Genomic DNA, 15,019 nt, shown 5'->3' on the forward strand with positions numbered 1-15,019 from the left:
TCTAAATATTGTTTGGAACGACTTTCCGAAAAACAAAAATCGAAAGCATTTATTGGTTTGCCCTCCGTCCTAGAAAAAAATTCGCCTACTGCTAATAAATAATTCATATTCCAAACCCCCTTCACACAACACATAGGTTCCTCTGGGGTTACCATATGAAAAATTCGCCTGCTGCGCTTTTCTGTATTTATGTCTGTGTCTTTACAGCATTGCGCTCTTAAAATTCTGTTGAAAAAATTACAGCGCATTGGTATCCAGGGCCATCATATATTTAAAAATTTAAATGGTTGGGTCATGGGTTGGGTGGTGATTGGTTTAGTTATGGCTGGGTGGTTATTTAGAAAACAGGAGCCAAAGAGTGCTTATTAACGGTAACCGGATAAATCATCACAATGATAATTCACACATCTCCATTGATTGAATTTATTATGTATTTCTGTTACATTACCTACTTCATACGAATTAACCCTATAAATTTGATTGTCCTGAAATGGGAAACCTTCCTAGTTGGACAGTAAAAGATTCACTATTCTGTAATTGTATTTTTTAGTATCTAATAAATAAATGAAAACAAATCTAATAAATAAATTATGTTAGGCAATGAAAATGTGCCGTATTTCGAATTTTCAAATTTAGGTTTAAAAATCACTAATTTATCGTCAATAATAAAATATTACCTTTCGTGTGTTGTTTTGTTTTCTGGAAAAGGCTGCATTATATTTCGTCACCTAAAGAATTTATTTTTTTTTTTTTTTTCCGACTTTATGTCCGGGTTAAATCTTCCCCATAGGAAAAACTAAACACTTCCACACACTTTTCCACAAATTATAATCTAGTCAATCAACATTATGCAAGTGCATTATATAAGCAAAATAAATACAAAACCATACAAGAACAACACGTTAACTCACCAGAGATCAAATGAGAAAATAATTCACCGACTCCAGATATTTTCATATCAGAGGGTTCGGCTCGGTAGAACTCCCTAACAGGGCCTATCAATCCTACTGATCCCACAACATAAATATTTAAAAATCTTTCGTAATCCTACATGTATTTAAAATGACTGATTTTTGCATTTTTATATATAAATTTTTTGATAAATCTAATATGCCTAAATTTTTAATGAGAGAGCTAGGTATAATACCGGTAGCCAAAATAACAAATGGTAATATTTTTATAGTCTGAGAATGCCAAATTCTTTTTATCTCATTTCTTAAATCTGTGTATTTTCTTATTTTTTCATTAACAGACTTTTGAATATTACAGGAATTAGGAATAGCGACATCAATGATATAAGTTATTTTTTTAATTTTATCATGTAAAACTATATCGGGTCTATTATGACTAATCGTTCGGTCTGTTAGTATAGTTTTATCAAAATATATTTTATAAAATACGCTTTCTAAAAATTAATTAGGTTCGTATTCATAATATGGTATTATATTACGGCAGTCAATCAAGTTTTGTTTAATTACCAAACTTTGAATTATTTTTAAAACTTGATTGTGCCTAAATGTATACTCGGACGGTGCTAATACAGAACATCCCGATATAATATGTTCTATTGGTACCGGAAAAGCCAAACATTTTCTACAAAAATCATCAATTTGATTTGTATCTTTGATTATGTGCTTCCTATAATTTTTAGTATTAATGACTCTATTTTTAGTTTTAATGGCGAGCATAAATCCTTCTATTTCTGCGCTCAACTTTCCAATACTCAACTATTCTTTTGACAAAAATTTGTCAACATACGTTTGGTTGAGTTAATTGAAGTGTTTTGCGTGTGAAATTTTATTTGTACAAGAAACTAATAATTCCTGGTTGGGATTTATAAAAATGTTGGCATTCGTCGTATAAATTTAAAGGTGTAATGTTTCTATCTGCCTTGCAAATTATTTTGTGCATTTCTGAGCTATGAGATTTCCTATGGAAAAAAGTTCTTAGCATTTCTACCTGATTACGATTCAGGGAAGTTATTTTGACTATACAAAATGTAAAAAAGTAATGTTTTTTATGGCAAAATTATTGTTGTTCCTTGTATAATTTGGGAGGTGGTTTGGGTGCCGTCACGGGAACTATTTATTAGATAACCAACACCTCTGCCATAGGTCACCCCGAGTGGTTCACTACGTTTGTTGATTTAGTAGGGGTGCACGGGTTCACCGGGTGAGGTGTGTTCAGGATGATCAGGAGAGGAGAGGCTGATTTGGGGAGACCCTTTGACCTCTCCAACTGGTCTCTCGACCCATCGCCTTGTACCGCAGTGGGAAGGGTATATTCATATGTCCGTCACTCCTGGACACACTGATCCCTAGATTCCTACCTAACCCTCGTACCCTTTACCTTCCCAGAACTTCCTCTCCTTCCATTCCTTAAAAAAGACCCTCCACACAGCATTTCGAAAGATGACATAGGCCCTGAGGGAAATAATTTTCCTCAGGGCCTCCTGTGTGGGGATAATGAAAAACAAAAAAAAAATAATATCGGGCGGGGTATACTTTCTGTAGTTCTCGTTCTCTATACATGCATTAAAAATTGAAAAATGAAAAGTCCTTTCATCTTACTGGTTACACTTTCCTCCTACTTCTATGCAATAAATCTTTTATTGCCTTAGCTGCACGTTGCAGTATTGCTTGTTATTGGAAGAGACAAGAAAAAGCGAGAGGGGGAGAAGATGCAAGAAGCAGGCGAGCCAAGAAGAGCCAAGAAGAGTCAAAAAGAACCATGAAAAGCCAAGAAGAGTGAAATAGAGGTAAGATAAAGAAATTCAATTTCTTTATTCCTGTCCATCGTAAATTCCAATATTGTCTTATTAGGTATACCGGTCGATTGCTCTCCAACCTCCTTCTTATCCTTAGAGCATGTGTTCCAGGTCCTGACAAATCAGTGCCCCCTGATGTACCGGTTCCACGGGGAAGTGCTCTTGGCTGGGGTGGTAGAAGCGTATATGTAGTATCAATCTAGTGCAAGTGGATTGAATAGTGTTTTCAATCCACATTCAATAGTAGGTGGTTCAGTTTGGGGTTTAATCGGGGAAGGTTTTACTATACAAGGTGTCCGGAGGTAAAGTGCGCTAACTTCAGGTAATTCAACATGATGCTAGAAGTAAAAAAAAAAGTAACTTTATCGAAATCCGAATGTTCATTTTCTCATACAAAAATATTTTTCCATAGAAGAATATTTATTTTCCCATGCAAACAATTGATTTTTTTTACATAAAATATACATTAGAATTTCGAAAAAAGTTATTTTTTCTTTTTTACTTCTAAAATCATGTAGAATCATCCCCCAAAGTTAGCGCACTTTACCCCCCCGAAACTCTGTGTAAATGGATTTATAAATATAAACAGTACTACATTTGTTTGAATCCGCTTTATTTAAATAATTATTGCTCTACCGGTTTCTGACGGGACCTTCCTTCATCAGAAGAATATTAAAACTAACTTTCTCCGATTACGTTATATCTAAGGACGGGTTGTTTCTCAGAATTTGAACAGTTCATCAAATTTTCAAGTTTTGAGAAAGTTCTGTGAAGAAACTGGCCCACAATGATATAATAACAGAACTTGAATAGGACTTCCACAGAATTTGAAAATCGATATTGAAATTTGATGAATTGTTCAAATTCTGCGAAAAAACCCATCCTAAATTTTTTAATGGTAATTTTAGCCACAGTTTTTTGTTATTTTCCAGCTTTCCTAAGCCCCCTTGACGTGATATTTCACAAAAAATGGCTTTCGTCTTTTCAATGGTTCACAACGCCTTGGAAAGTGTAAATAAGTGACCAAATAGAAAAAAAAACATTTATTGTAATAAAAGTTGACATATTTACAATTTATATATATATATTTAAAAATAAAAATAATATGATAAATTATAGTTGATTATAAAAAGCTACAAATATTCATCATAAAAATGTTCTAAACAATACAAAATTTCCTAATAAAAATATGAAGTATCTACAAAGATCACTGTGACGTATTTTCAATTAAGATCCAGAACATTTTGAGATTTTGAAGTCTTGGAAACATTTGGAGAAAGTCTATAACCCCCTCCAAAGAATTTGCTCACAGGCTGTTGGGGGGGACGTTCCGTCATGGTTTCCTCATGAGCTACTTGAATCTTAGGCATTATTTCAGCAGAACTGTTTTCCTTCTTGTCCCTCTCGAGGTTGTACAGTTTCTCTTTGAGCTCTTTGATCTCTGATTTAGCTGCTCCCACATCCAGTTTATACTCCGAAAGTTGGCATTCTCTCATACTGAGCTCTGTAGGAAAATAACATAAATAATAATGCAAGTGTAAAATAAATTAAACTTTGAAACACCAGATCCTTTCCAAGGGGCTAGATGCTTAAAATAAAAAATGAACTCTTTGAATGTTAAGAAAAAAATACTAGATAAAAAATAATAAAAAAAAATAAAGAAAATAAACCAATAACCCAAACCAATACTAAATTAATGCAGACACATAGCAGTTTCATTGGTCCTCGTACATTTAACCTTCTACCACTACAAACTCAAATGATAAATAAAAAGATAGAATATATTAAAGAGGTAAAATTATGGCTGAATGAGGCAGATATTGAAACGCTTTTACTATAAATTTATTGATCCTTTCTACAACTCACTTGCTGAAACTTTATAAACTATTGTACATAATGTTTTCTCCTTACTTTTTATAATAACTATAAACAAAAAAAACTTTTTCTACTAATGTATATTTATACTTTAGGTACTTGAAATAAAGTAATCGTTTTATATTACCCACACTCAGGCAATGCCTTAGTGGGTTTTCATTTCTTGTGTATACTATTTGGTATTATATATTGTGTTATTATATACTATCTATTAATATGTATAATATGTGTAAAGAAATGAAAATAAATAAAGTAAAAAAAAAAAAAAATGTGTTTCAAGCGCAAGTGATTCTGTAAATTTTTTTTATGCACTTTCTCATGGCTGGTTTAAATCACATCTCAAAAAATTCAGCTAGGGCGAAATTTCCAATGCCACAATCGGTTTGTCGGCCAGAAAAAATTCTTGTCACTGGTGCACAAACGGTTTTCCAGAGGAATTGTACGAGGAAGATTTTAAATTAAAGTAATGTGTTTGGTACTCGAACATCAACATCGTTGCAGTGCTTTAAGAAGCTCTGCAGCGAATGGTTGCTGACAGCACAGTCAACCGCACAACATCATCATTGATCGAATTTAAAATGAAAGGGACACCTACTTGTGATTATTTTTTATTTTATTTTATCTGTGTATTTTATGTAAATTTAATCCTGAATATATATTTTATTTTATTTTAAAGAAATTTGTATTTTTTTATATTTGATTTATTGAATTAGTTTGAATTTTGATGTTTTATATAAATTATTAATTAAAAATTAAATTAAATTTATTATTGAAAAATTGAATTATTATTATTATTAATTGAAATGTTTTATTTAAATTAAACGATTTATAACACATTATATTAAAGGCACTGCTGAAAACCAGCTACATTCCCGGAGAAATCCGGAATGTACAGCTGAGCAGTTGCCCTTTTGGCAATATAATCATCTAAATGTATGTATAATAACTATATGCAAACATGTAAAAATTATTGTCAAATAAACGTTTTTATTATTATTATTATTATAATGTATTGGGAGCATAAATAAACCACTCACCTTGGGAGTTACCAGAATACTGACAAGAAAGGTAGAAAGTTTTGGATTTTGGTAGGTACCTATCTACTTAACATAATTTATTTTTTTATTGATCCAATTTTAAAAGTACATACATATAAAAAATGTTCAGTTGCCACTGGCCCATTTTGGATAAATGCTTTATTGTTAGTTTACTATTGAATTAAATGCACAAATTGACCGTTAAAATGAAATTCACTGAAATCACTACAAAAAGCCCTTCTTGTTGTTTCATCTAGTTAGTGTATTCACAAGTATTTAATAACTTTTTTTTAAAGTTTTGCTACATGAACCAACTAAATCTTTATTTATTTATATACAGAAGTCAAAGAAAGTTTTCATCACAAACCTCCAATCAATCCTTTGATCTGCTCAGTTTGAGTGAAATTGATTTTCTTCAACTTAACAATCTCCGCCTGAAAGAAAAAGTTTTTCATCGACTTTAACCATTTTCCCCAAAGTCTGAATTCATGTACCTAGTTAAGTACTTTACAATTTTACCCTTCCTAACCTTCAAATCTGGGGCAGGTCCCACAGGCATGTTTTCTTTGAGCGTTTTACACAGTGTTTGGTACTCTGCTACCTTTTGTGATTTATCTAATAATTTCCTGCAACAAATATCATACACAATATTATAAAGATTGATACTCTGTAAATGAAATCGTTACATGTGTTAGAAGAACACACAGAAAAGAAAAAAAGATTATTGGCACATTGGGGAAATGAACTTAGGACCTTCTGCTATTTCTGATATTTGTAGGAAATGAATTCGAGAAATATATGCATCATGTGGGCACAGCGGCTGTGGGAGCACTTTATCTTATCCAGAGACAGTGAGAACCCGGGCTGTATCTCAGTGGGGTCATGTACGAGACGGGCATTTTCATGCCGGCCGATTGCCACTCAACTTTCGGCCAATCTTCTAGTTCTAGAGTGAGAGATAACTGGAGGAGCGTCTCTCCTTCCATTCAGAATGGTTTTTGGGACATCAAGTGGCATGCAGGGTGAGAGACAACATCATCTTGTAGAGGTATTATAAATTAATCCTTATAATTTTTGAGACTTATCTAGCTGTATGAATAATAATCTGATAGTATTATTGTCCCAGCGTCTGGACGGTGTAGGCCCTCTGATTGGTCAAATTAAAATTGTGTGATTCTGATAAATTCTGCATAGGGTGTCTGCAGGCAAAAAATACCAATCTGCCCCTCAATTTTAAGCAACCGTAAGGTTCATTTCGGTTTGCAGGCGACTGGATACAAAAAAAAATAAGACATTAAAAATTAAGACACGATTTCATACTGAAAACGAATCGCCACATGTAATACGATATTCTTCAAAAATATCGTTTCTGCTCATATAATTTTTGGATAATATCGAAGAAAATATGTTTTAGAAAGTTCATAATCAATTGGATTAATTAAATTACAGTGAAAATGATCCACAATTACGTGATTACGTTTGACGTTTGACGAAAAAAGCACGCGTTCATTCAATATGGCCGGCAATAGCTGGCCGATAGAGCGCACCTCTGGCGGTGTAAAAACTAACCAAATAACTGGCGCGAATATTTAAATATGCAAAATTACTTGACCATTAAGCGTTTCATAAGAAGATTTCTTCTGGAAGTTTATTTAAACTTTGCAATGGCATTTTTCATTATTATTTATAATTTGTTTTTGCTTATTAATTATATCTGATTTTATATTGACATGTTTTCTAATTTCTAAAATTTAAAAATTATTTATTTGCGATGCTTTAATCCTGATTGTTTATTTATATCTTAAGAAATAGGGTAAAAATACCGTTTGAAGAGAATATGTTTAATTTTTTTATTCAGTATTTCAACTATCAATTTATTAGAATAACCGTTATTAAATGTTATTTGTCTTATGAATATATTGTTTTATGGTTACATGCTATTTTTTTTCAGGTCTTAAAATACTTCACACAGGATATAAAGCATCGCAAATAAATAATTTAGAAATAAGAGAACATGTTTATAAAAGCAAGATTAACAAGAATTAACAAGAATTTTTTTTATAAACTATCTTTTTAATATTTTCCCACTTAACTGGTCTTTCATATTGTAATTCCTAATTTTATAAACCCAGCCTACTCTTACCCCTCCCCCCCTCCTTCCACTTCTTTTTTCCAATTGTAATCTATATTTAATTTTTGACTTCGGTGTATACTTCGTTCATGAAACATGTATTGGTTGTATATAATAAAGTGATTTAAAAAAAGTTATTTGTTTTTTAATAAAATAAAGTTTAATCGGATAACATTATTTTATCTATTTCCGTTGTATATCAATGCATACGTACATAATAAAATGTAAACATTATATTTATTTATTAATTGGACAATTTGCATGGCGCCGCTTTTGTGAGATATCACCTCAGGGGCGCTATATTGTAATAATCTACCTTTATATATATAGATTTTTATTCTCCTGATGAAGGTGTATATATAATCTAACTTTAAACTTTATTAGATACAGTAACAGTTTTAGGTAAAGAATTACCACCAGTTGGAGTAAAATTGACACCTTTTAATTAAACCGACTGCTAATCTCATCGCACAATTAGATCCTTTTATTCATAAACACGGGTACAATTAATCAATATGTAATAATATATTATTTAAGTCAACTTTGTTATAACTATATTTAATTGTGACAAACTATACGATATTGATTCAACTTATAGACATTGACGGTTGTAACACATATTTAAGCACTGCAAGTCTCCTATGAGCTAATTATATTAGGTACGGTAACAGTTAATATCAGTTGTAGACAATAATAGTAGTCAATAATAGTGTTTCATTTGAAATAATCCATCACAAATACGTAAAATTTCATTTATGTATTTAAACAACTATCATTCTTATTATGCGTAAATTTAGCATGTTATCATACATTAACTCCTTCCTGTTCCGTGTTTTAACTATATATACTGACCCTCTCTCTGTGAATGACCTGATATCTACCTATTATGTAATTGTTGTTAATATCACTTAAAATGGGCGAACTCCAAGCAAGTGCCGCCCGCAGGGCCTAGCAGAAAAAAACCCGCGAAGCGGGTTTTTAACTGCTAGTAAGAATTTATTCCAGAATGTATGCAAGGATAGCGCAATGCAATACATTCCATATTTTGAAATAATATAAAAAATAATTAGAATAAGAAAAATAATAATACATAGATAGGCACAAAAAAAGCAGAATTTAAGTGAAAAATATGTGCAAGCAGCCGTTTAAGGAGGATATTTGGACATCTTCCGTCTCCTGAGGGCCATTAGGGGGGACTTCATTCAGGCAACCACGGCAGTGATGATTGTGTTATTTGATTGGCGTAGTCTGCGCCATAAGTTTTCCACGTGGTGGCGGAGAAGCGCTCTGAAAGAGTGCATTCGTCCCTCCATGAATATATTTCCGTAGCGCTGCAGTATCTCGGTAGGCGGAATAGTTGGCAATAAGCATTAATGTAAGCGACTTTTAGCTTATGCCATTGGGATGCAGTGAAATCCACCCACAGTTCTGACGTATACAGTAAAGTGCAGAATGAGTTGAAGAGTATTTTTTTGACGTTTGTACTGCAAAAGTAAATACGCCTCGACAGCATACCTGCTCTAATGGATATCGCTCTTCTTTTCCTTTCCATATCCTCGATGTTTTTCAGGTCGTCTGTGATAATATGTTCCAGGTATTTGACGCTACGACTAACATCCATTTTCGTTCAGTCTAGCCATACTGAAGGTTTTAGCATGTTTTCGTTTTTACATTTGAAAACCATAACAATTGACTTGGACGTATTATATACAAGGTTATGATTTTTTGTAAAATCTTCACATATTTGGAGTAGTTTCATTAGTACGCTAAGTGACTGTACTAGAAGAACCATATCATCTACATAATTAATATTATTTACACATACTCCTTGAACATGGCAACCTATTTTAGTGTTATTAAGTCTTCGAATTAGTTCATCAGTGTATATATTGAAGAGTGTTAGAGACATGCTTTTTCTTTGCCTTATGCCACTTTTCAACTAAAATGGGTTAGAAAACTCGCTAGACCATTTCACCACATTTTCTTGCTGTGTGTGCCAAATTGAAAGAATCGCTATTATGTGCTGTTCTCGAAAGAATCACTATTATGTGATGTGCATTTTGTGCTGGGTTCATTAGTTAATTTTTGTGATCTCACTGATACGTACTTCTGCATTATCTTCACCTTATCGAGGAGTTCTAGAGTGGTGGGGTCTGTTCCCTGCAACTTCCTCCACCTGTGGATATTGAGCGGAGTGGCTAATGACTCCTCCAATGCCCTGACACGCTGGCGCTCCCGATTCAGGTTCCTCTCCAGGTTGAATACCTATTGATAGACCCATTAAAATACAGCAAGAGATTACTTAATAAATGAATAAGTAACTAACGTTTTTTAAAAATAAATTTAATCCCCGCATTTTCCCAAAAAAATGTTTTTCCCAGGAAAAAACCCAAATCTTGAAAGTCTTAGAGATTCCCTGTAATTTGAGGAATTCTCCACAAATTGGAAACCCTGACGTGGATGTTGTAGCCCATAGATATATTACTAATGTAGACTGGTTGCCATGGATCAGCATGTTCAGTCGTACCAACCAAACAGTGTGTTAATGTAAATGTGTTTTATTCGTTTTTAAATGACGATTTATAAATTCTATGCATAATAAAACTTATATATTCAGAATCAGCATTTGTTGATCTATATTCTATACTATATGAATATATATAATTTTAAGGACGGGTTGTTTCGGAGTATTTGAACAATTCATCAAATTTCAACGTTTATTTCTGGGATCTGTGAAAGTCCAATTCAAGTTCTGTTATTATATCATTATAGGCTAGTTGCTTGACAGAACTGAAATAAAAACAGAACTTGAAAAAATCTTTCACAGAACTTGAAAATGAACGTTGAAATTTGATGAATTGTTCAAATACTCCGAAACAACCCGTCCTTTGCCATAATATTTTCCACTGGAGTTCTTTATTATTTAGGTACAAAGAAATGAAAGATTACTTGAAACAAATAGGTTGCCGCAAATCAGTCCAGATTACGATGTCTGTTGCTTCAGTCGGAATCAGCGAGTCATTTGAAAGGAAAAGAGTTATGCATATAGTTAGAAGTAGGGGGTGTTCATTAATGAACAACCCCAGGCTCTCGGTGGCCCGCGTTGTGACCTGCTAATTTTCTGTAATCTCCTACTTTTTTTTAACAAAATAACTTTATTTTATAATTTCATTCAATAGACTTATTTCATAATTTCCACAAATATTTCTCCAACCCTCTTGTTTTCCTGTCAATAATTCATTCAAGCAGTCAAAATAACTCCTTTACTTTTATAACACTTTAAATCAGTGATGCACAACCTGCGACCCGCAAACTCATTAGTGAAGCCAACGGTCCCATTAAAATATATTATACATGTTTTACCTCAAGACGCATGTCTGTCATATTTTGAATGCCCTTTGCCAGAAGGTTCTTCTCTCGACGCAATCTTTTTATTTCTAATCTTAAAAGCTTGATGTCATCCAACCGCTGGGCATAGGCTTTTTCTCCTGATAATGATAAACAGATTACATTACTATTTTATTTATTCATCAGTTTTAGAAATAAAGATATGTATAAGACATATAAGTTTTACATAAAATTATTTCGTTATCAGTCTTACTAGACAATGTCTCTTCTGAAAAAGGTAACCAATGAAAGAAAACTTCCCATAATATTATGTCACGAGTATAAGAGTTCCCAACCGGTCGATCGCAAAGAGAAATTTGGTCAACCCCAATTACGATTGAATTTTTTTTAAATAACAATTCCATATTTTCATATAAAACTAGTGGATCCCCCAAAATGCTTTGCTATTGCTAATGTCTTTCTCGGGCGCCACCGATTTCATCCACCATTCACTACTGTATACCATAATTTTACCGTTAAAAAACTACATTACATCGACTTTCATTTGACTCTCATGACTTATTTATGTATTTATTTCACGCCTATTAAGGCTATTACATACATATATATAAAAAATATTTACGAAATTATACATGAAAATAGTGCAGGCGACTATTTAAAATAATTGCAGAAAAATAACTATAAAGTCAAAATATCACTGAACTTGATCTACACAGCATGCAGGCACAAAACATAAAAAATCCAAAATATTTTTTTCTGTTTCAGTTGACAAAATTATTATGTGTTAGTCAAATCAAATTAAATACCTTTATTAAAATATTCCACTACTTGATGAAAAAAACTTCAATAGGGTATGCTTACATATTGAAATTGATGTACAAAATATATCAACAACATCGTAGTATTACGATGCAGAGATATTGCGTTAAGTATTCCTCGGGCGTCCCCGACTTCTTCGACTATTTAAATATCTATGAACACTCCTGGCACTTATAACATCAAACTTTGAAATTTTCAGAGATATCGGTCAACAACTTTTCGAGTTATGCAAGCACAAACATACACAGTCTGAATTTTTATATATTAAGATTAGAAACCAGTTGGAATTTAACTCAACCATTTGGAATGCATTTTATAATATAAGATGTTGTCCTGCACAGATCGCCTTCTATGTAGGGAAGTTAAAATTTGTGGATGTATGTATTATTTGTTGTGATGTATTTTGGGAAGAGAAATTTGAAGAAAATTTTTTTTTTTGTTAAATTTTTAGATCTCGACCACAGTGCCATGTATCGAGTTCAAAACTATCCTATATTTCAAGCTGGAACCAACCATACACGTTCACAAAATTTCATTGAAATCGGTTGGGCGGTTTTGAAGATTAGCTTCTACGAACACAGTGACACGTGATTTTTATATGTTAAGATAAATAATATCCCGTTGTAGTTGCTAGATTTGATCGTAGCTGTTGATGAAGTGGTTTAGTGGTCAAAGCAAAGGACCTTCTTGTGCTTCATTTGAATCGATCGCCGTGAAAATTAAGATGAAAAGTAGTTCCCAACTTAAAAAATGTTGGATTCCCTGTCTTAGTATATGAACTTCACTAGCCCTGTTCACACACTGTGATCCTAGCGTTTGAGGCAGTTCCCAAAGAAGAACAAAAATTACAGTCAAAAGGGCAAACGAAATCAATAAGGGACTTTAGTCCAGTTAGGTTACCTATCTGAAAGAATCCTTAAAATCTACATACAAAAAAAATATATATATAATCAGCTACAACAATATCTAGAATGTTGCACTTTTAAATCTTATCACTCTAGCTCACTGCAAAGTCACGAGCCACCCTTGTACGACTGGATAATACAAAATCTGGTTTAATTTCTGGAACCTCTTCTAAAAGCCCAAAAAATGGTAATATGTGTCATTAACAAGCAACCGACAAGATACCCCTCCACTCGACTCCTCATAGAGTATAAGGTCTTAAACATACGACAACTCCACCTAAAATTTTCGCTAATACATTTCCTGTTCAAATATAAAAACAAAACTCTTTTACAACACAACTACACCACCAGAACAATAACCAACGGTCACTACAAAGTACCTTCACTACATACCAGGTCAGATCAAAGACAATTTTTCTTCCTAGCTCCTAAAATCTTTAACCTTATCCCTGAAAACCTAAAAACCGTGAGTCAACCCCATTCCTTTAAAAAACAAATTAGGAAATGGATCCTTACACACGGAATACATTACAACTACAATACCCATTCATTCTACACTCTATCAATTTAATCACCTTTCAGACAAAACATAATATATCCTTATTCCCTAACTTAGCGGTATAGTATATACATAATTAATTAGTGTGATCTATTTACTAATAATTCTTATAATTCTCTATCTTCTCCATTCTCTTCTGGCAACCCAAACTAGCTTTACATCATTTTTCTTTTTCATATTATAGTAATGCATAGATTCTGTTCAAACTGTAAAATTCACCCGCCATAACACAGGGTCATCCATAGCATGGAGGGTGAAATATCACAAAAACCATATGTACCCTCTAAGTCTTGTATTAATAAAATAAAAAAAAAAAATATAAACTAACCTGTGGAGAGTGTGACCAAGAGCATTTTAATTTTCTCATCTTGAAGACAGAGTTCATCATTCTTCTTCACCAGCTGCGTTCCAATGATATCCCTCTCAGCGGTCAGTTGCTCGTACTTCTTATCCATTTTCAACAATTTGGGGTTTTACCGTACTGTATAAAACCCAAATATTATATAAAAATATTTTAATTAAAAGTTAAGAAAATTAAAAATCTTAGCATTATAAAGTGTAATAATGACGTTACCATACAATACTTGCTATTGTCTCACAAACTCAAGAAAATGTGGCAAGTAAGAAACACTATTATGTATTGTATGACAATGATAGACATTTAAAGAATATCTGCGTATGAATGAAATAAATGATAGCGGGTGGCATTTTCATTAAATACTATATTCTACATCACGGGTGTGACTGAGACAACAAGATACGCTTACTCGTTTACCTTATAAGACACACAAAGAATACTGCATGATACGACCTACTGCTATTAGGTTGTCTTTCTTACACTTATGTGTTGCTACGTTCGTTATCTCACTTTAAGCTTGCCCAAATCCGCTGGATGCAAAAGCTCTTTATAAAAACAACACTTGATTTCAACTATTTAGGTCGGTGGTTTAAGTAAACACGCACAATATATGATTTAAGATTTTCACGGCCAAAAGTATTTTTGTTATTTGTTTTTGGGGTATTATGCCGTGTTGCGCTAACTCCTTCTTTAGCCAACGTTTCTTTCCAATAAGACATCTGCCCTGATGATGGACACTGCAATGCTGTCCGAAACGTTGGCTAAAGAAGGAGTTAGCGCAACACGGCATAATACCCCAAAAACAAATAACAAAAAACGCACAATATAGGTTTTTAGGGTTTAGTTTGGGTTATTTTAACAGTTTGTGCGTATTTCCTAACCTTCAAACATAACTTTGAATGAGAAAAAATGGAACTTTAAGGCATCTTTTACCATCTCCCATGACATAAATGGTTATTTCTTGTAGTAATTAAGTTGAAACCAAGTGCTGTTTATAATTTTTTTCATATTAAGCGTGCAGCAGAATTCGATACGATCAGTGTAGGGTTTGCCGAGTAATTAAAACACTTTTCTCATTACACACGAAGGCATTTTCACGCTTTTTCAAGGCAATTTACTTAGAGGTAGCACATGATCTTACGCAACATGTGGCAGCTTAGTAATTAAAACCATAAATAAACCACTCACACTAAAACTAGGAAATCGAAGCACTACAATTG

The 15,019-nt window shown here is 32.9% G+C and overlaps 1 protein-coding gene across 1 annotated transcript; it reads right to left on the reverse strand.

Annotated features, from left to right (window-relative positions):
• Window positions 1-3,990: 3,990 nt before the first annotated feature.
• LOC149411542 (cilia- and flagella-associated protein 58-like) lies at window positions 3,991-13,896 on the reverse strand. Its single transcript, XM_089646677.1, has 6 exons — window positions 13,770-13,896; window positions 11,174-11,298; window positions 9,918-10,075; window positions 6,209-6,305; window positions 6,047-6,113; window positions 3,991-4,271 (listed from the first exon to the last, which is right to left on the reverse strand). Exons 1-6 carry the CDS (start codon window positions 13,894-13,896, stop codon window positions 3,991-3,993), a joined length of 855 nt encoding a protein of 284 aa, XP_089502803.1.
• Between the last annotated feature and the right edge of the window lie 1,123 nt (window positions 13,897-15,019).

Source organism: Hesperophylax consimilis, chromosome 25 (assembly GCF_061612785.1).
Source record: "Hesperophylax consimilis isolate HC1 chromosome 25, BYU_Hcon_1.0, whole genome shotgun sequence".
Classification (NCBI taxonomy): domain Eukaryota; kingdom Metazoa; phylum Arthropoda; class Insecta; order Trichoptera; family Limnephilidae; genus Hesperophylax; species Hesperophylax consimilis.